The sequence below is a fragment of the Thunnus albacares genome, chromosome 15 (genome assembly GCF_914725855.1).
Source record: "Thunnus albacares chromosome 15, fThuAlb1.1, whole genome shotgun sequence".
NCBI classification, from domain to species: domain Eukaryota; kingdom Metazoa; phylum Chordata; class Actinopteri; order Scombriformes; family Scombridae; genus Thunnus; species Thunnus albacares.
The window spans coordinates 30,203,963-30,224,119 of NC_058120.1; the positions used below are offsets into that span (position 1 = coordinate 30,203,963).

General features: G+C 45.5%; 1 protein-coding gene across 2 annotated transcripts; it reads left to right on the plus strand.

The window, feature by feature from the left end:
- Nucleotides 1-1,472: 1,472 nt before the first annotated feature.
- Nucleotides 1,473-19,086, plus strand: fbxo34 (F-box protein 34). 2 transcript variants are annotated; one of them, XM_044375703.1, is made up of 4 exons: nt 1,473-1,714; nt 9,285-9,453; nt 15,810-17,871; nt 17,904-19,086. In XM_044375703.1, exon 3 carries the CDS (start codon nt 15,817-15,819, stop codon nt 17,857-17,859), a length of 2,043 nt encoding a protein of 680 aa, XP_044231638.1. In that variant the 5' UTR covers nt 1,473-1,714; nt 9,285-9,453; nt 15,810-15,816; the 3' UTR covers nt 17,860-17,871; nt 17,904-19,086. The 2 variants fall into 2 exon arrangements, with proteins under 2 accessions (XP_044231638.1, XP_044231637.1); XM_044375702.1 differs by having other exon boundaries at nt 15,810-19,086.
- Nucleotides 19,087-20,157: the final 1,071 nt, after the last annotated feature.

A 20,157-nucleotide genomic window follows, 5' to 3' on the forward strand; every position in this document is an offset into this window, starting at 1 on the left:
TTTGACTCATTTGGACGCTGAAGCTTCATATTAGCTTCAGACTGTGGATTTTGTCCTCCATCACTTCCATTGTAAGGTCATTATGAAGGGATCTTCTAATGGTCAGTATGAACAGGAGGAATGATTACAGCAAGAAAAACAGCTTTAATGTTCATTTGATGACTGACTGTTTAAATGCTGATACTTTCTGTTTCTAAGGCCTAACAACTTGTCATTGTTACTCATGTCAAACTATATAAGTTGGTGTTTCTACAGTGTTTTCAATGTGGGTGTTTTACTGTCAGTGCTGATCCTGATTCTGTTAATGTGTTAAACTCCTCTCAGCCACCAGAGGGCGACACTGAAACACCTCCTGTTATACTGGAAGGTGGGGATCCTCTCTGAGTGTTTGTGAAGCAGCCTGACTGAGGAGGAAAGAGGAAGAGGACGGTGACTTTAGATTCTTCTCCTTAATGCAGCAGCATCAGGAGGCGTCTGATCATCTGCAGCAGGACAACAAACATCCAGCCAGAGTCATAAAGATCTATCTTCATCAACAAGAAGAACAAGGAGTCCTGCAACAGATGGTCTCATCATGGAGTCAGTCTGGGATTAACATGAAGAGTCAGAAGCAGCAGAAGAAGAACTGTGGCAACTTCTCCAAGATGCAGGAACAACCTGAAACACTGTTTCAAAGCTGCTCAGATATTGATTTACTTTCTGCGGTTTACTCAACTTTGGATCAAGTTAACTGATCAATAAAAACTATTCATGGTATTATTGTTGAAAGATCCTCCCTGAAAGAATCCGTGTATCAGACAGACAGATCACTCTGACCAATAAACCTCCTCTGATTGTATCCTGACAGTTTCGGCTGTGACCTTTGACCCCGGGGGTTCTGGGAGGACTCCTCTGATGTATTTTTCATGATGGAAAACCTGCAGCAGGTTTTCTTACTGTTGTTGTTGTTGAAACTGAAGTCAGCTCACAGATGAATTATTGATCCAGACGACGTCTCTCTCGCTCTCTGCTGCTGTGAACCAAGAACACTGTCAGACTGTTTAAACAAACCAGGACTCGTGTTTAAAAACTTCTAAAAATGTCACTTCAGATAAACTCAGTGTTTCTAAAATCCTGGCTAGAAATAAAATGAACAAAATATAAACAATAAAATAAAGTGCATTTACATATGAAATATTACACATCAAGTAGTAATCAAAATAAAATAATGTAAGATGTAAAATAGAAAATAAACATATAGTGTATTGGTGTAAAGTATTGGTGATTAATGTATAACATTTTTTTTTAAATACTCTTTAAAAAAAAATTCAATCTAAGTTTGAATTATTGCAAATGTGTTAATTAATTTATTTGTTCAGCCTGATTGAACCACACATGGCAATAAAGTGAATCGAGTGAATCTCCTCGATCATGTACGTCATGACGCAACTGCTCCAGCTGTACGTCATGACGCAGCTGCTCCAGCTGTACGTCGCTGCTCGATCGGGTAAGTTAGTCAGTAACTCGAAGCAGTGGACAGGTTCAGCAGCGACGGAGCTCCGCTTACATCGCGATTTAACGTTTTAAAACAAGATTTTATGCAGTGATAGCTGCAGGAACAGACAGCCAGAGAGTTGAAGAGCTACAGGACGAACCGTGAAGAGGATTTTTGTTGTTTTTGTGGCTGCCAGCAGCTTTTCCTTCCGCGAACAGACGGAGCGATTTCCCCCAGCAGGTCAGTCCGAGTCCCGGCCTCTGCTGCTGTTAGCTGGCCGTTAGCTGCTGTTACCACCTGAAGCTAAAACTGTCTTTATGTTAAAATAAACCGAGTTAAACACAGACAGCTTTATTTAAAAACGACTTCTTGCTCGTTTAAATGTCGTCGCGCTGTTTGTCTCCCTCCCAGGTCTGTTTGCTAAAGCTCCAGTTAGCTCTAGAGGCTAGTCAGTTAGACAGGTGTATCATGGCTTCAGACGGCCACAGCATCTAGCATGCTAGTTAGCTATTGGCTAGCAAAGTTTGTGTACTTGTGTTTGAGGTCTGTTCCGGTTTCTGACGGCTTGTTTTCTGCTGAACAGTCTGTTAACCGTCTGTGTCATTAACATCTATGAACTCTGGCGTCACGTGGGCACAAGTGTGGAGTGTTTATTCCAGCTAAATGCTAACTAACTTAGCTGTGATGAAGAGGCCGCAGACAAGTTTACAGCAGCTGTCAGCGGAGGAAAGTAACTAAGTACTTTTACTCATTTACTGTACCGAAGTACAGTTTTGAGGTACTTGTACTTTACATGAGTATTTCCATGTGATGCTACTTTCTACATTTCAGAGGGAAATATTGTACTTTCTACTCCACTACATTTATTTGACAGCTTTAGTTACTTTTCAGATGAAGATTTGACACAATGGATAATATAACAAGCTTTTAAAATACAACACATTGTTAAAGATGAAACCAGTGGTTTCCAACCTTTTTGTCTTTTGACGTCTTACAAAAAGCAGTGTGTAGTCGGGGTCACATTTCACATGTCTATGAGTTGTTAACAGCTCCACCAAATAGTGATTTTTCCCTCTAAACTTCTCACATGCTTTCATTTCAATAAATGTTCAAATGATCCAATATTTCAGCAAAAATCAAAGATTAGAGAAAAAGTCCAAAAACTGGAAACAGATTTGTTTAAAGTGGTTGAAAGTAGCTCCAACAGTAACGAGATCTGAGACAAGAACATGTTTCAGAATCAGATTTATTCACCGAGCAGCAGGAAGAAGGAAGTCAATGTGTTCCAGATGTCAACAGAAAAAGCAACAAACATCAACATTAAACAATAAACAAACAGTGTAAGAAAGAGAAGGACAGTCATTGAATAACAAAGGTTCTGTGTAGTAGAGGTGAACTAACATACATACAAATATACATCTAAACTGTGTGTATTAAAAGGATATAAACTGTATATACAGTTAATGAAAATATAAAATCTATTAACATCTACACAGTGCAGGACAAGGCTGCATTTAATGATTAATTTCATTTGTCATTGATTCATCTGCTGATTGTTTTTTCTATAAAATGTTGATGAATTGTCAACAGTTTGAAGTCATCAGCAGATGTTTGTTCTCTTACTGGATGAATCACTCTGTGACTCATCAGTTATTATAACTGTGTCATTGATCATTTAATTACTACTTAGTTATAATCTCAAAGATTTTCATTTCAATAAATGTCTGTCTGTCTTTTTACTTGAACTGTTATTAATTTTTCTGACAAACAGAAACAGCATATTTGACCTTCAACACAGACATCTGACGAGAGACGAGTAAAAGTTAACACAGTAACGTAGAATAAATAAGTTCATCTGTCTAAAACAGTAATAAACCAGAGAAAAGAAGGAGGGAAGATGTTTTATGTTATACAGTTATAACCTCAGAACTATTATCTGCAGCTGCTTCCTGGAGATCATCCGTCCCTCTTTCATCCTTTAGTCTTTATTTTCTATCATACGTGCAGCTTTAAGTTTAGCAAAAGTTATTAATTTTCTGTCATGTAGATTTCTCATCATCTAAAGTCCTAATTAAACCTTTTCTAAGTTCCTTCAACATGAAGCTGCAGCTGTTGGAACATCTGGTGACTGACTGACCTCAAAACTGATCATTTCAATAAGTGACCAGACGACAAACCGTCACCGAGCCGCGACCACAGTTCAAAGACGCAATTTCAAATAAATGTTTAAGTCTCTCTCGTTGAAAGAGGTAACACAGTGGTGACTGAGCCTGTGGCCTGCTGACATTATTATTATTATTATTATTATTATTATTATTATTATTATTATTATTATTATTATTATGGCGACTTTCCCGCCATGCATTGAGATCACAAGCGGCGCAGTTAGTGACGCGTCTCCATTAACCAATGGGTGATTGGCCAGAGACGGTAGGCGGAGCCAACCGACAGACCTGCTCTTGTCCAAAAACACACCTGCAGTTACCGCTAAACGCCATGCGGCGGCGCCGAAGAGAACGAAATGAGACGTTCGAGTTCCACAGTTTAAAGAGCTTTAAAGAGCACGTCGTCAGAATATTTCCTTTTACCAAATATCATTTAATCAATCAGTCTGCAGCTGTTTTGATAATTGATTCATCGTTTCAGTCGTATTTGATGTAAAAATCGTAAAACGTGATTCATGTGTTTGTTTGACTCTGAGAAACTAAGAGGCGTTTACACTGGAGACAGAACGACTAATAATCAATAATAATCAATATGTTTTTCAATCTGCAGATTGATCAGCACTGAAAAAAGTCACTTGCAGCTCTAAATATCTGCAGTATCTCCTGCTTGGAGAGACTCTACGTAGTTATATCGATTCATCTGCAGATTATTGTCTTTAATTGTAATAATATTGATAATAACGAGAAATGCTCGTTAGTGTCGTTTCCCGGAGTCACAGGTGACGTCTTCAGATGTCTGAAGTTTAGTTTAAAATGACAAACTGTTGACTAATCAATTAATTGATTAATCGTTGCAGCTCAATAACAGATATGATGTTAAATATCAACATGGGCTGCAGCTGATGATCATTTTCATTAAAGCAGTTGTGTAAAGCGTCTCTCAGTAAAAAGTAATCAATCAATCAATCAATCAATCAATCAATCAACTATCATTGTGCTGCTTCAGTTTCTTACATCTTTAATCTGTCTTTTCCTTCCTCGTCTGCTGATACAGAGTATTGATCTGAAACCCAGATTATAAACCAGTAAAGGTCTGTGTGGAGTCACTGGGATCATTTTGATTTACAGTAATATGATGTCTGATGACATCGTCTGTGTGTGTGTGTGTGTGTGTGTGTGTGTGTGTGTGTGTGCATCTGTGTGTGTGTGTGTGTGTGTGTGTGTGTGTGTGTGTGTGTGTGTGTGTGCATCTGTGTGTGTGTGTGTGTGCGTGCGTGCGTGCATCTGTGTGTGTGTGTGCGTGTGCGTGCGTGCGTGTGTGCATGTGCGTGCATCTGTGTGTGTGTGTGCGTGCATCTGTGTGTGTGTGTGTGTGTGTGTGTGTGTGTGCGTGCGTGCGTGCATCTGTGTGTGTGTGTGTGCGTGCGTGCATCTGTGTGTGTGTGTGTGCGTGCGTGCATCTGTGTGTGTGTGTGCGTGCATCTGTGTGTGTGTGTGCATGCATCTGTGTGTGTGTGTGCATGCATCTGTGTGTGTGTGTGTGTGTGTGTGTGTGTGTGTGTGTGTGTACATGCGTGTGTACGTGCGTGTGTGTGTGTGCATGCATCTGTGTGTGTGTGTGTGTGTGAGGTTAAATCACTGCGACTCTGCTTCAGTGTGTTTGTCCAGTCGATCACATGACTCAGGTCGTGTCAGCTGATCGTTTCTTATCTGTGTTTGTCTGCTGTCTGATTTCTCTGCTGCAGAGTCACTTCCTGATTTTCTTTTGAAAGTCTATTTCCTGTCAGCTGTCTGAAACTCATCGGTCCAGTTTCACATCATCAGCGGTGGAAGGTGTTTTTAAACCTGAACAACAGGAAGTGAATGTTTTAAAGTTAGTTTTAAGGTTTTCTATATAAACAGCAGGATTAAATATATGTTTATGATGAAGATATTAGAAGAATTATGTTATGAGTTAAGAGGAAGAGGTCATAATATTCAGAGTAAAGTGTCTGATCCACAGGCTGCAGTTATCTAACCTGTGACGAACATGTTTGGACTTTATTGTTTCCTCATAACTTCTAAATTACACACATGTCGACTCCATCGATCAGCTGGCTGATACGACGACTGTCAGAGATCGTTTGATTCCATTTATACATTTCAATTTAACAAAATAAGTCAAAATTCAAGAAAAACAATCTGCAGAGAAACGTGTGTGTGTGTGTGTATGTGCGTGTGTGTGTGTGTGAATGTGTGAGTGCGTGTGTGTGTGTGTGTATGTGCGTGTGTGTGAATGTGTGAGTGCGTGTGTGTGTGTGTGCGTGCGCATGTGTGTGTGAATGTGTGTGTGCGCGTGCATCTGTGTGTGTGCGTGAATGTGTGTGTGCGTGTGAATGTGTGTGCGCGCGTGCGCGTGTGAATGTGTGTGTGTGCGTGTGAATGTGTGTGTGTGCGTGTGTGTGTGCGTGTGTGTGTGTGCGTGTGAATGTGTGTGTGTGCGTGTGTGTGTGTGTGTGTGTGTGCGTGAATGTGTGTGTGCGTGTGAATGTGTGTGCGCGCGTGTGTGCGTGTGCGTGTGTGTGTGCGTGCGTGAATGTGTGTTTGCGTGTGAATGTGTGTGCGTGCGTGTGAATGTGTGTGTGTGCGTGTGAATGTGTGTGTGTGCGTGTGTGTGTGTGTGTGTGTGCGTGAATGTGTGTGTGCGCGCGTGTGTGCGTGTGAATGTGTGTGTGTGCGTGTGAATGTGTGTGTGTGCGTGTGAATGTGTGTGTGTGTGTGTCAGTGAAACTGCTTTTTTCTCTGTTATTAAAGTTTGACTCACTACTGTTGGATGATGTAAACATTATCAAACCGGTTTGATCTGAAGCCAAATACTGAACCAGTAATACCAGTAATACCAGTATTTATATATATATATATTTATATCTCTGCTCCTGACTGGATCATAATGAGTGACTGAGAGACGCATCATCATGTTATTATTTATTCAGCAGCCACATCTTTCACCATCTTACAGATAAAACAACTAATCGATTAGTCTGGATATTAATCAGATTAATTGATAATGAAAATAATTGTTGGTTGCAGCTCTAATGTGATTAATTATAAGACTTCAGATCGTTACAAACTAAAGTGCAGCTTCAAACTGTCTGATAGACTGCTGTGTGTGTGTGTGTGTGTGTGTGTGTGTGTGTGTGTGTTGGTTAAACTGAGGAAACCAGTTGGTTTGTAAAACAGCTCTGTGGGTTTTTCTCTCTCAGAAACATGATGTATGAGCACACACACACACACACACACACTCAGGCTGCTGGTGTTTTCCCAGCATGCCTTGTGGTTGAGGTAGTGGAGGGTGTGGTTTTGTGGGTGAACGTGCTGAAACGAGCCTCAGACTGTTTTTACAGACGAACTGAAGCTGTTTCTGTAGTTTCACTCTGACCAATCAGAGGCTGTAAACACAGTCACATGACTCAGCTGACAGCTGATCGAGTCCTCCGGTGATTCTGTGACAAACAGATGATACAAATAATATAAAAGCCGTCGTCACCGAGCCTCATGACATCACGATGACATCAGTTATGTTCTCAGACTCCTGATTGGATCGTACAGAGTCTGAGCCAGGTGATGTCAGAGGTCAGAGGTCACAGCGTCGAGGCTCCCGAAGCTGCTGTCGCTCTGGGGCGTTTGTTTTACTCCCCTGTTAGAGGCGGGCGGGTGGAGTAAAGGCATGTGCTTCCATACATGTTACAACCACGGCTCTGCAGACACACGTGATAATTTTCATTAATGATTATTATTATTTTTGGGGTTAATTGATTAGTTGTTTGGTCCATAAAATATCAGAAAATGGTGAAAAATGTGGATCAATGTTTCCCCAAACCCAACGATCTTCAGTTTACTGTCAGAGAGACTAAAGACACCAGAAAATATTCACATTGAAGAAACTGAATCACAGAATTTGGACTTTTTTTCTTAGAAAACAATTAATCGGTTATCTAAATAATTGTCAATCAATTTGATGTGGATGGACTGATGGTTGTTTCCAGCTGTGATGTAAAATCCCGTCTGTGAATATTACAAACACGCTTCGTGCACGTGGAAGTATGAATTAGCTCTAACAAATCAGGACCTGAGCCTGACCGAGCGCTCCTGATGCGGTAAACTCCACCCAGCTGGTGCATCAGGGAGGATAAAATAAACACACACACACACACACACACACACACCAGTAACCACAGTGTGTGTTTGGACGTGACAATCTGTCACACACCCAGCGGAGGCGTTCCTAACTTATTGATTACCTGCTGCCTTATATAGACACAAGGAGAGAGTTCTAGCAGCTGATTGGCTGGCTGTGTGTGTGTGTGTGTGTGTGTGTGTGTGTGTGTGTGTGTGTGTGTGTGTGTGTGTGTGTGTGTAAGCAGAGCTGAGTCTGACAGCAGCTGCTCGGTGTCACATTATAGAAGCAGCTGGACCACGTGCTGCTGTTGTGGTCCAACACACTCACACACACGCCCCACAGACACACACACACACACACACACACACACACACACACACTCACACACACACACACACACACACACACACACACACACCCCACACTCACACACCCCACACTCACACACTCACACACACACGGTCCACAGACACACACTCACACACACACACACACACACACACACACACACCTCACACTCACACACACACACACACACACACACACACACACACACAGAAGGAGGATCGGCATGTTCAGTAAAATCAGTTCACATAAGATTCTTTATTTTTCCATCGTTAATAACGTACGTTGGCGGCTCAAACAGGAGCCGATTAGTCGATTAATTGGAAGATGTATATTTTCCAATCAATAGCAATGATCAACTCTCATCAAAAAACGTCTCAAATACAACCAGTGAAGGGTTAACAGATGTAGGCGGGACCAACCTGGTGACAGGTGAAACAGCAGCATCTTTGATTGGCTCTGAGAGGCTGAGCTGCGATCTGATTGGACTAAACCAGCAGGAACCAACAACAAGCTGCACATCTGCTTCATCACTGCACTAAAACCACAGATGAACCATCAGGCTGCTTCTATATTCATCGTGTTATACATATATATATATATTTTGTTCTTCAGTACAGCCTCCTAGAAGAAATATCATTCATGTCTCCACTCGGTTAATGCAGTCAAATCAAGCGCACCTGCAGAGCCGCCGCCCCGCACTAAACTGATATAACGGCTCTGTGACTCGCATGTTTTCGTGTATGAGACTCGAGTATCGCGTCAGTTTACTTATTTATTCCTGAAAACATTTGTTGTTCAGCAGGCGATCGTCAAAAATCTCAGCGTCCTTGAACACATCAGCTTCTTCACTGCTGTAAACATCTGGTCCAGGTGTTAGAGGTTTCCAGGTTCAGGTAGTGAAGGTATTCAAGTAACTCTACCTGTTAGAACACGTCCCAGCATGCAACAGTGCTGCCTCTTTATTGGTTTATGGTAGTTGAGACGTTTTTGTGGTCGTTTGCGAGCGTTTTCCTAGGTTTTCCAACCAGTTTAAAACCGTTCAGTATTTGTGAAGGTGTGTGTGTATTCATTAATAATGTGTGTGTGTGTGTATTCATTAATAATGTGTGTGTGTGTGTGTGTGTGTTTTTTCCTGCAGTGTGTGAGTGCATTTTGAGGGGGCGGAGTCACACGAGAGGCGGCGTCGGGTTGTGTTTCCTGTCGGGGGAGGAGTCACAGTGAACGTGTGAGAAATGTGAAGCTGAAGGATCAGAGGGGCTGTCACTCAAACCAGGACCACCACCAGCCAATCAACACGCAGTCTGGAGGTAAGCCCCGCCTCCTCTGCACACAGCTGCCCAATCACAGGCAGGTCTGCATCCAGGTTTGATGACATCAGGAGAGAAAACTACTTGAGCAGCTGAGTCTGATAAAGTGTGAGATGTCCTAAACAGGCCACCGTACAGGCGTACAACGTACGAGGATGGAGCTGCAACCAACCCGTTCTCTCAATCAATCAATCAATCAATCAATCAATCAATCAATCAATCAATCAATCAATCAGTCGACAGGCCAGAACCTCAATATTCAGTTGACAAGGAGAAGTCAATCTTCACACTGAGAAGAAAAACAGAAACTAATTGATATGAAAATAGTGAGCAGACAGGTGACACATTAAAGTAAAACCTGGTCCAGGTGTGAGTGCTGGACCCCTACAGTGAGAGGGTCCGGTCCAGGTCTGAGTGCTGGACCCCTACAGTGAGAGGGTCTGGTCCAGGTCTGAGTGCTGGACCCCTACAGCGAGAGGGTCTGGTCCAGGTCTGAGTGCTGGACCCCTACAGGGAGAGGGTCTGGTCCAGGTATGAGTGCTGGACCCCTACAGGGAGAGGGTCTGGTCCAGGTGTGAGTCCTGGACCCCTACAGCGAGAGGGTCTGGTCCAAGTGTGAGTGCTGGACCCCTACATTGAGAGGGTCTGGTCCAGGTCTGAGTGCTGGACCCCTACAGCGAGAGGGTCTGGTCCAGGTCTGAGTGCTGGACCCCTACAGGGAGAGGGTCTGGTCCAGGTGTGAGTCCTGGACCCCTACAGTGAGAGGGTCTGGTCCACGTCTGAGTGCTGGACCCCTACAGCGAGAGGGTCTGGTCCAAGTGTGAGTGCTAGAACCCTACAGTGAGAGGGTCTGGTCCAGGTGTGAGTGCTGGACCCCTACAGTGAGAGAGTCTGGTCCAGGTCTGAGTGCTGGACCCCTACAGTGAGAGGGTCTGGTCCAGGTGTGAGTGCTAGAGCCCTACAGTGAGAGGGTCTGGTTCAGGTGTGAGTGCTAGACCCCTACAGTGAGAGGGTCTGGTCCAGGTCTGAGTGCTGGACCCCTACAGTGAGAGGGTCTGGTCCAGGTGTGAGTGCTGGACCCCTACATTGAGAGGGTCTGGTCCAGGTGTGAGCGCTAGAGCCCTACAGTGAGAGGGTCCGGTCCAGGTCTGAGTGCTGGACCCCTACAGTGAGAGGGTCTGGTCCAGGTCTGAGTTCTGGACCCCTACAGTGAGAGGGTCTGGTCCAAGTCTGAGTGCTAGAGCCCTACAGTGAGAGGGTCTGGTTCAGGTGTGAGTGCTAGACCCCTACATTGAGAGGGTCTGGTCCAGGTCTGAGTGCTGGACCCCTACAGTGAGAGAGTCTGGTCCAGGTCTGAGTGCTGGACCCCTACAGTGAGAGGGTCTGGTCCAGGTGTGAGTGCTAGAGCCCTACAGTGAGAGGGTCTGGTTCAGGTGTGAGTGCTAGACCCCTACAGTGAGAGGGTCTGGTCCAGGTCTGAGTGCTGGACCCCTACAGTGAGAGGGTCTGGTCCAGGTGTGAGTGCTGGACCCCTACATTGAGAGGGTCTGGTCCAGGTGTGAGCGCTAGAGCCCTACAGTGAGAGGGTCCGGTCCAGGTCTGAGTGCTGGACCCCTACAGTGAGAGGGTCTGGTCCAGGTCTGAGTTCTGGACCCCTACAGTGAGAGGGTCTGGTCCAAGTCTGAGTGCTAGAGCCCTACAGTGAGAGGGTCTGGTTCAGGTGTGAGTGCTAGACCCCTACATTGAGAGGGTCTGGTCCAGGTCTGAGTGCTGGACCCCTACAGTGAGAGGGTCTGGTCCAGGTGTGAGTGCTGGACCCCTACATTGAGAGGGTCTGGTCCAGGTGTGAGCGCTAGAGCCCTACAGTGAGAGGGTCCGGTCCAGGTCTGAGTGCTGGACCCCTACAGTGAGAGGGTCTGGTCCAGGTGTGAGTGCTGGACCCCTACAGGGAGAGGGTCTGGTCCAGGTGTGAGTGCTGGACCCCTACAGTGAGGGGGTCTGGTCCAGGGCTGAGTGCTGGACATAGCTTGATCTCTTCCAGGATGAATCACATGTTACGACCTTCACAGTCACCAGATCTCAACCCACCATCATCATCATCATCATCATCACATGAGGAAGAAGATCTTTATGAAGGACGATGAAGAGTTCAATCAATCTGTAGGATCAATAACAAGGAGGAGGTCCAAGACTGTACTGACCCTTTATGCGTCCCCGTCTGTATAACGTCTAGTAGACCTGCAGCTGATGGTCATTATCAATGAATCTGTTGATTCTTTTCTCAATTAATCAGTTAGTTGATTGATCCATCAGTGTTTCCTAAAGACGACGTCATCAAATGTCTCGTTAGTTTACTGTCACACAGACGAAAGAAACCAGAAAAGATTCACATTTAACAAGCTGCAACCAGAGAAATTAGACTTTATTACTTAAGAAAAATATTCAAAACGATTGATCGATAATCAAAATAGTTGGCGATTAATCGATTAACCGACTAATCGCTGCAGCTCTGATGTTCAGTTCACATGTGACTCTTTCAGATGTTTAAAAGTGAACAGGCTGTTTGTAGTTACAGGATGACATCACTGATGATGTAACAGGATGAAGCCATTCGCCCCGAAAATCTGAAGTCGATACACGAAACCTGCTGCGTTGCTGTGAAACTGTAGAACGTCTTTCATAAAGCAGATAAATGTGGAAACGATTAGCTTTATTACACAAGCTGGAGTCAGAGCAGAGTGATAGAAAACACTGACGGAGGTCAGAGGTCACAGCGCCAGTCACTGACTGTTAGAGCTGCACTGATTAGTTCATTCATCAGTGCAGCTCACCGTTTCTTTCGTCTCTCTGACGGTAAACGTCGTCTTTAGGAAACACTGAAGCACTTTTCACCATTTTCTGACATTTTCTGGAGCAAACAACTAATCAATGAACATAATGGACAGATTAATCAATATAGTAATCAGAGTAAATCTGATCAATACTAAGAGAGAGAGAGAGAGAGAGAGAGAGGAACGGAGCTGCATCACATCTGTGCAGAAGAGTTTGACTTTATGAGCTGAACAAATGTAAGTCAGGTCTGTTCATGCTGGGCGTGTTAGTGGGAACCAGTCCAGACAGCTGAGGTCATGCTGTGTGTGTGTGTGTGTGTGTGTGTGTGTGTGTGTGTGTGTGTGTGTGTTTTTGCTCTGCACAGTTGTTGATGATGTCATCCTGTAGTTAGCGTGTGTTCCTGCACATGTCTGTACATGTGGTCAAAGGGAAACAAAGAATGCAGCAGCATGAAGTGATGTTTTCAGGCCTTCAGGGGCGGAAACACTCGACCGCTGACGCATCATCAGGTTATAGAGCAGCCGCGGGCTAACATGTTAGCACGTCCACAAGAGACAAACAACAACCGTCTCAGGTTCTTCACAAGGTTTTCAACATGCTGTTAAAATATATTCATAAGAGTGGTTGAAACATCCACAGTGTCTCCAGGATGAAACTGCGTCTACAGCAGGAGTTTCAGCTCCGTCAAGGTCAGCCACAGAAAACCAGTGAAGAAGAAACTGTTTCCTGTTTCCTGACATTTAGTTTATTGCAGCAGATTCCAACAGTCTGAGCAGAGAAAGGTTGTCGATAGATACGTTTAACTCTGAACAATAAAGAGAACAACACTCGCTACTGCCTCCGTCCTACAGCGTTTCTACGGCGTTTCTGCTGCGTTTCTACAGCGTTTCTACAGCGTTTCTACGGCGTTTCTAAAGCGTTTCTGCTGCGTTTCTATGGCGTTTCTGAAGCGTTTCTGCAGCGTTTCTGCAGCGTTTCTACGGCGTTTCTGCTGCGTTTCTATGGCGTTTCTGCTGTGTTTCTACGGCGTTTCCACAGCGTTTCTACGGCGTTTCTGCTGCGTTTCTATGGCGTTTCTATGGCGTTTCTGCTGTGTTTCTATGGCGTTTCTATGGCGTTTCTGCTGTGTTTCTATGGCGTTTCTGCTGTGTTTCTATGGCGTTTCTATGGCGTTTCTGCTGTGTTTCTATGGCGTTTCTGCTGTGTTTCTATGGCGTTTCTATGGCGTTTCTGCTGTGTTTCTATGGCGTTTCTGCAGCGTTTCTACGGCGTTTCTGCTGCGTTTCTATGGCGTTTCTGCAGCGTTTCTACGGCGTTTCTGCTGCGTTTCTACGGCATTTCTGCAGCGTTTCTATGGCGTTTCTGCTGTGTTTCTATGGCGTTTCTGCAGCGTTTCTATGGCGTTTCTGCTGCGTTTCTACGGCATTTCTGCAGCGTTTCTGCGGCGTTTCTGCGGCGTTTCTGCTGCGTTTCTATGGCGTTTCTACAGCGTTTCTACAGCGTTTCTATGGCGTTTCTGCTGCGTTTCTACAGCGTTTCTGCTGCGTTTCTACAGCGTTTCTACAGCGTTTCTGCTGCGTTTCTACGGCGTTTCTACAGCGTTTCTGCTGCGTTTCTACAGCGTTTCTGCTGCGTTTCTACAGCGTTTCTACAGCGTTTCTGCTGCGTTTCTACAGCGTTTCTACGGCGTTTCTACAGCGTTTCTGCTGCGTTTCTACGGCGTTTCTGCTGCGTTTCTACGGCGTTTCTGCTGCGTTTCTACAGCGTTTCTGCTGCCTTTCTACAGCGTTTCTACGGCGTTTCTACAGCGTTTCTACAGCGTTTCTACAGCGTTTCTGCTGCGTTTCTACGGCGTTTCTGCTGCGTTTCTACAGCGTTTCTGCTGCGTTTCTACAGCGTTTCTACGGCGTTTCTACGGCGTTTCTGCTGCGTTTCTACAGCGTTTCTACGGCGTTTCTACGGCGTTTCTGCTGCGTTTCTACAGCGTTTCTACAGCGTTTCCACGGCGTTTCTACAGCGTTTCTACGGCGTTTCTGCTGCGTTTCTACAGCGTTTCTGCTGCGTTTCTACAGCATTTCCACGGCGTTTCTACAGCGTTTCCGCTGCGTTTCTACAGCGTTTCTAAAGTGTTTCTGCAGCGTTTCCCTGTACACACTACAACGCCAAGCGGGTGTTTACACATTCTGGAGGCCGTTTTGGGAAAGCTCCGTTTTCAGGGAAAAAAAAGGTTGTTTTTAGTCTGAAGAAGAAAAGGGAAACAAACAGATGCTTTTACTAATGTAGGTGGATTAGTGTCAGTCCCGTCTCCATGGAGACGAAGATCACAGAAAGAGTCTCAACAGCAGCTCACATGTGACAATTAAGACCCCTGAAAACAGAAGAACAGAAGAGAAAAACATCACAGATAGTTTCTCCTCCCTCTGACTCAGTCTGAGTCTGTCTGTGCTTATAAGGCCTTCTTCATCCTGCAGCTGATCAGCTGTGTGTGTGTGTGTGTGTGTGTGTGTGTGTGTGTGTGTGTGTGTGTGTGTGTGTGTGTGTGTGTGTGTCTCTGTCACGTGATAAACTGGCAGTGATGTTCAGAGGTGTGTTTGTGTTCAGGCAGCAAATCTGTCCTTGAAAGGTCTGAACTGACTCATTTTAACTGAGTGTTGATCTCAGTGTGTTTGACACATCACTGACACGCTGTAACATCAGTTAGTGTGTGTGTGTGTGTGTGTGTGTGTGTGTGTGTGTGTGTGTGTGTAGTATATAACATGAACTACAGCATTTATAGCCTGAAGTAGTTTGCGGTGCCTGTTCAGAGATTTTCAAACACATAAAACACAAAACTTAAGTTTCCAGTTTGTCTTTGGGAGCAACATCATAATATATAATCACAACTTAAACCACACAGATGCTTCATAGACGCCTGTTCATCATTATTCTACTGAAGTAATGATGATGTAATAGTAACGACATCGAATGTAAAACAATACGGACGTTGTCATGGTGACGGCTGTTTTGAAGCCTTGAGTTTAGCATTTTGACCGTCGCCATCTTGGATTTTTGGAGCCAGAAGTGACCATATATGGACGAGAGGGTGGAGCTGACTCTAACGCTAGCTGCTAGCTTGGTTAGCATGATGCATTTACGGTCAATGGTTAACTGTGTGATGCTAATGCTAATTTTCGCTAGCAAAAAAAAAAACAGGCTTAAAGCCATTAAAAGAAAAACTACTTACTGGAAAAACTAAGAGGATCTTTTCTCACAACCAAACACGAAACGAGATGAATGAACAAACAGAAAGTTGCATTTAACTTTAAATAAATTGAAAACACAGTGAAATAGCGGCGGCTGCGTCTGTACTCCATTGGTTGCATTACGTATCAATATAATCAATATAATATCTGATATCTCGTTGTATCTCAAAACTGTTTCTGGGCTTTTTTCTGATCCTGTTTACAGAACAGGAAGTGTTAAATCCGACAGCAGAGACGACATTTCGTCTTTATTAATTTTTTTTTTCTCTCTCCGTCTCTCAGGACCATCATGCATCTGAAGTCGTATCCGAAGCTCGTGCGTTCAGAGCTGCGTTTGGATCCGGCCGGTGTTCAGACGTCGTCCCAGCGGAGCGGCGTGTTCATGAGCCAGCAGGGGGCGCTGCTGAGGACCTGCGGCAGTAACCATGGCAACATCAGTAGCAGCCGCCTCCCACTCAGCGTCATCTCGACCAACACGCTGCGCCGCAGCAACGCCACCACCAACAGCAACAACAACAACAACATCAGCAGCAGCAGCAGTGTGGTCACATCGCTCCGGCTAAAGACGTCACCCAGCGGCGCCCTGCAGCTCCTCCCCTCGCCACCGGACTGCGAGAATGACACGCTCAGTTTGTACCAGACAGCTGCAGAGGACGGTGACGCGCCGCTGGACATCTGGGCCGCCATCAAGCCTGGACACGTCCGCGAGAAGATCGCCATCTTCACCTCAGAAGCGGGACGGACGGATGCTTCAGGAAGTAGTGAACGCACCTCAACCAGCAGCTCCGGCAGCTGGGATCGCACGTCGCCGGTGTGTACAAGCCACGCCCCCATGGCGGGGTTGTCGAGGGCGGTGAAGGCGAAGGGAAGCTGGGAGGAAACCTCCAACGCCAAGCGGCGCAGGAGGTCTGGGAGCAACCAGAACCTCCAGCAGGACCAGAGGAACCAGCTCCCAGACCCTCCTGAACACGCCCACAAATCATCGCCGCACCACTCGGACTCGACACAGCGGGCGAGCGGCGAGCAGGGAGGGGTCGAGGCGGTGTCGGAGGAGGCGGAGGACACGAAGGTGTCGGTGGTGGACATGGTGGCGTTCCTGGAGCAGAGAGCGAGCAAGCAGCAGCAACGTGACTCCAAACCTGTGCTCGCTCTCCAGAGGAGCTCCACCACCATCATGCTGTCCAGAGCCCCGCCCCCTGAGGTCAGGGAGGGGTCAGAGGTCAGGGGGGAGGAGCCAGAGAGCGTCAGGGTGTCGGACATGGTGGCCAAGCTGGAGTCCGAGTGTCTGCGGACGCGAGTGGAGGGAGATCTGTCGAGGAGCAACAGTCTGAGGAGGATGGTGGGACGCGTCCTGCTCGCCGCCACGGACCAGTGCTCCGCCCCCTGCCAGCCCGCATCACCATCATCATCACTGACATCATCACCATCGTCATCACTGCCAGGAGCTCAGAGAGAGCCAATCAGCTGCTCAGAAACACCCAGAACTTCAGCTCTGACCCCGCCCCTCCCTGACGTAGCCACGCCCCCCTCAGGCGACGTGGCGGTCGTAGCTCGGGGGGGCGGGAGCAGTGCTTCAGAGACTCAGGCCACGCCCCTGCAGTCTGAGGGGGCGGAGCCTCTGCCAGGCTTGTTGTTTTTGTCTCCGCCTCCTGCGGCCTCGGAGCTGCAGACACGCCCCCACACAGACTCCACCCCTCCCTCCTCACCTCATACACCCACAGACTCTAAGCCCCGCCCCCCACACCACAGAACGACCTTTGACCCGGAGGCCGACCCCTCACGACCCCACCGCCCTCCTGTCTCTGGCAGCCAATCAGAGAAGAGTAGAGCTCAGGAGGAGGAGGTCGCCGTGGTGCCTGCGGCGCGGCGTGCGTCGGTGTCGCAGGACTTCCTGGAGATGCGTCAGCGTCTGCAGCAGCTGCTGGAGCCGCAGCCGTACCTGTCGCTGCTGCCGCATCACCTGCTGCTGAAGATCCTGCTGCTGCTGAACACGCAGAGCCTCGCCGCGCTCAAGTGCAGCTGCCACTACTTCCAGTTCATCATCGACACGTACGGCGTGCGGCCCGCCGACTCGCTCTGGGTGTCTGACCCCCGTTACCGCGACGACCCCTGCAAGCAGTGCAAGAAGCGCTACGGCCGCGGCGACGTGTCGCTGTGCCGCTGGCACCACAAGCCGTACTGCCAGGCGCTGCCCTACGGACCCGGATACTGGATGTGTTGCCACGGCACCCACAGGGACGCGCCCGGCTGCAACGTGGGTCTCCATGACAACCGCTGGGTGCCGGCGTTCCACAGCATTAACGTGCCGATCTACAGAGCCGAGGACGACTGAGAGAGAGAGAGAGAGTGTGTGTGTGTGTGTGTGTGTGTGTGTGTGTGTGTGTGTGTGTGTGTGTGTGTGTCACTGATGCTGACAGAAAGATCAGCTGCTCCCATGATGCAACACGGTTCAGATTCTCCTTAAAAACACTGTTAGTGGCGTTTAAAGAAGCTGCATTAACCCCTTCAGGCCTGTTTCTGTGTTTAGTGATGAAGAAGATGAAGATGTTTTTTCATCTGAACGTGTTTGTTGGTTTGTTTGAAGGAGAATCTGGAGTTTGTCGCCTCCTGCTGTTCAGACTCCGTCACCTCACAGCCTGCAGCTCAACCACTGTTCAGCTTTCTGTCACTTTGTGTCATTAATTATCTTCAGCTCGTTAACAGATCGGTGTCTCGTTAGTGAAGAGGAGCAGCTGGAGGGAGGAGGAGGAGGAGGAGTCCCGGCCAGGACTCTTCTTCTTCTTCTTCTCTGACTGTCTGAGTCTGAGATAAAAACATCTGTTTCAGGTCGTATTTGAATCTAAAACTTTAAACTGAAACCGTTGATCAGCTGATATAAACGACGGATTTCAGTTTGTTTTTTGTGTCAATTTGATGAAGAACTTTGATGTTTCAGTTGTTGAATTAAACCAAAACACAGCTGGTTGTTTTATCCATAAACTGTTACTGAAGCAGACTCAGACGTCAGCTGTTCACACTGTTTGTGTGTCAGGTGGGTGAGGGGGGCGGAGCTTCAGAGAGGAGGCAGCGCCATCTTCATTTGGAGCAAAAAAAAAAAAAAAAAAAGACCTTTATCTGCACCTTGTTTGTGTTTACATTTGTACATAAATCATAAAGAGTTTATGAGCTCCATCTGTTTAAAAACAACAACAACAACAACAACAACAACAACAACAACAAGGGATTCTGTGATTGTGAACTGTTGAGCTTCAATCAGCGGCTGACTGATAATCACCTGTAACAGGACTGCTGTCATTATTATTATTATTATTATTATTATTTTTTGAAGGGAACAGAGGAGACGATGATGCAATATAATAAACTGAACTGTTGAGACGAGAATAAAAGAATATGGGGAGAAAAATAACGGCCTTTGACCTTCAGAGATTTTTGTTTTTTTAAGGTTTGTTGGTTTCCTGTCTGCCGGCTGTCTGGTTGATTTTCTCTGTTTTTTGCTTTAATAAAGTGCTTTCTCATTGGTTCTCGTTTGGGTTAAAAGAATAAAAGACTTTGACTCTTCTTTGGTTTCAGCGTCAAACTGATTTTAGACACAAACAGACATCAAGCTTCACTCAGTCAGCTGTTAATAAAGCAGGTTACAGAGTTTAAACATCGAAGGAACCTTGAAGTTATCGAATGATATTTCAGACAGTCAACAGACTCAGCTGATCTGTCGGAGGCGTCCGGTGATGTCAGAGCTCAGCAGCTCAACTGTTTGGGCTTCATAAGTGATTAAAAGAATCTTAAAATGGACTAAAACAGGTGAAAAGTCTGGCTGATAATAAACGTCTGATTTTATGTTCTGAGTGTAAACAAACAGGAAATGATGCGACGCAGTCGGTGTTTGAATCTCAGTTATAAAACTTCTATAAAGCTTCTGAACGAGATGTTTTATATTCTCCATTAAAATGTTTCTTCCCACATGAGACCACAACACACAATAACACAAATAACATAGAATAACACCAATTAATCAATTAGTTGCCAACTATTAAATTAATCACCAATATTCTGATAACTGATTAATCGTTTTGAGTCTTTTTTTAAGAAGAGAAATTCTCTGATTGCAGCTTGTTAAATGTGAATATTTTCTGGTTTCTTTAGTCTCTTTGAACTAAACAACTAATCGATTGATCCAGAAAATAATAATCAGATTAATAGATAACGATTAAAATATTGTGTAACTTTGATGTAATTCATCAGTAAATATAAAGATATTTCTCTTATAGAATCATTATTAAACATATTTATTCAGATGTGTGTTTGTTAGTTTAGCAGATTAATAATAGATTTTTATAATCAATAATAAGGTTCAGACTCTGATCAGCTGATCTTTCACACATCCAGGAACAAAAAGCTCAAATAAACTGTGAAGCTTCTTGTTTCACCTCTTTATTGATTGATTGATTTATCTGAAGTCATGTGATCAATATTTTTATGTGATCTACAGCTGCAGCTATCGATCGTTTTCATTATTGATCATTTCTTATTGTCTCAATGTAGAACCAGGTTCTACAAGTTCAGCAGGTCTTTAGAGCTGCAACTATTGATTACTTTCACTGAAATTGAACCATTCAAACTTAAACCATCT

What these genes read in the sequence shown, in the direction of transcription:
- fbxo34 (XM_044375702.1), top strand. Translation starts at nt 15,817, where the DNA reads ATGCATCTGAAGTCGTATCCGAAGCTCGTGCGTTCAGAGCTGCGTTTG.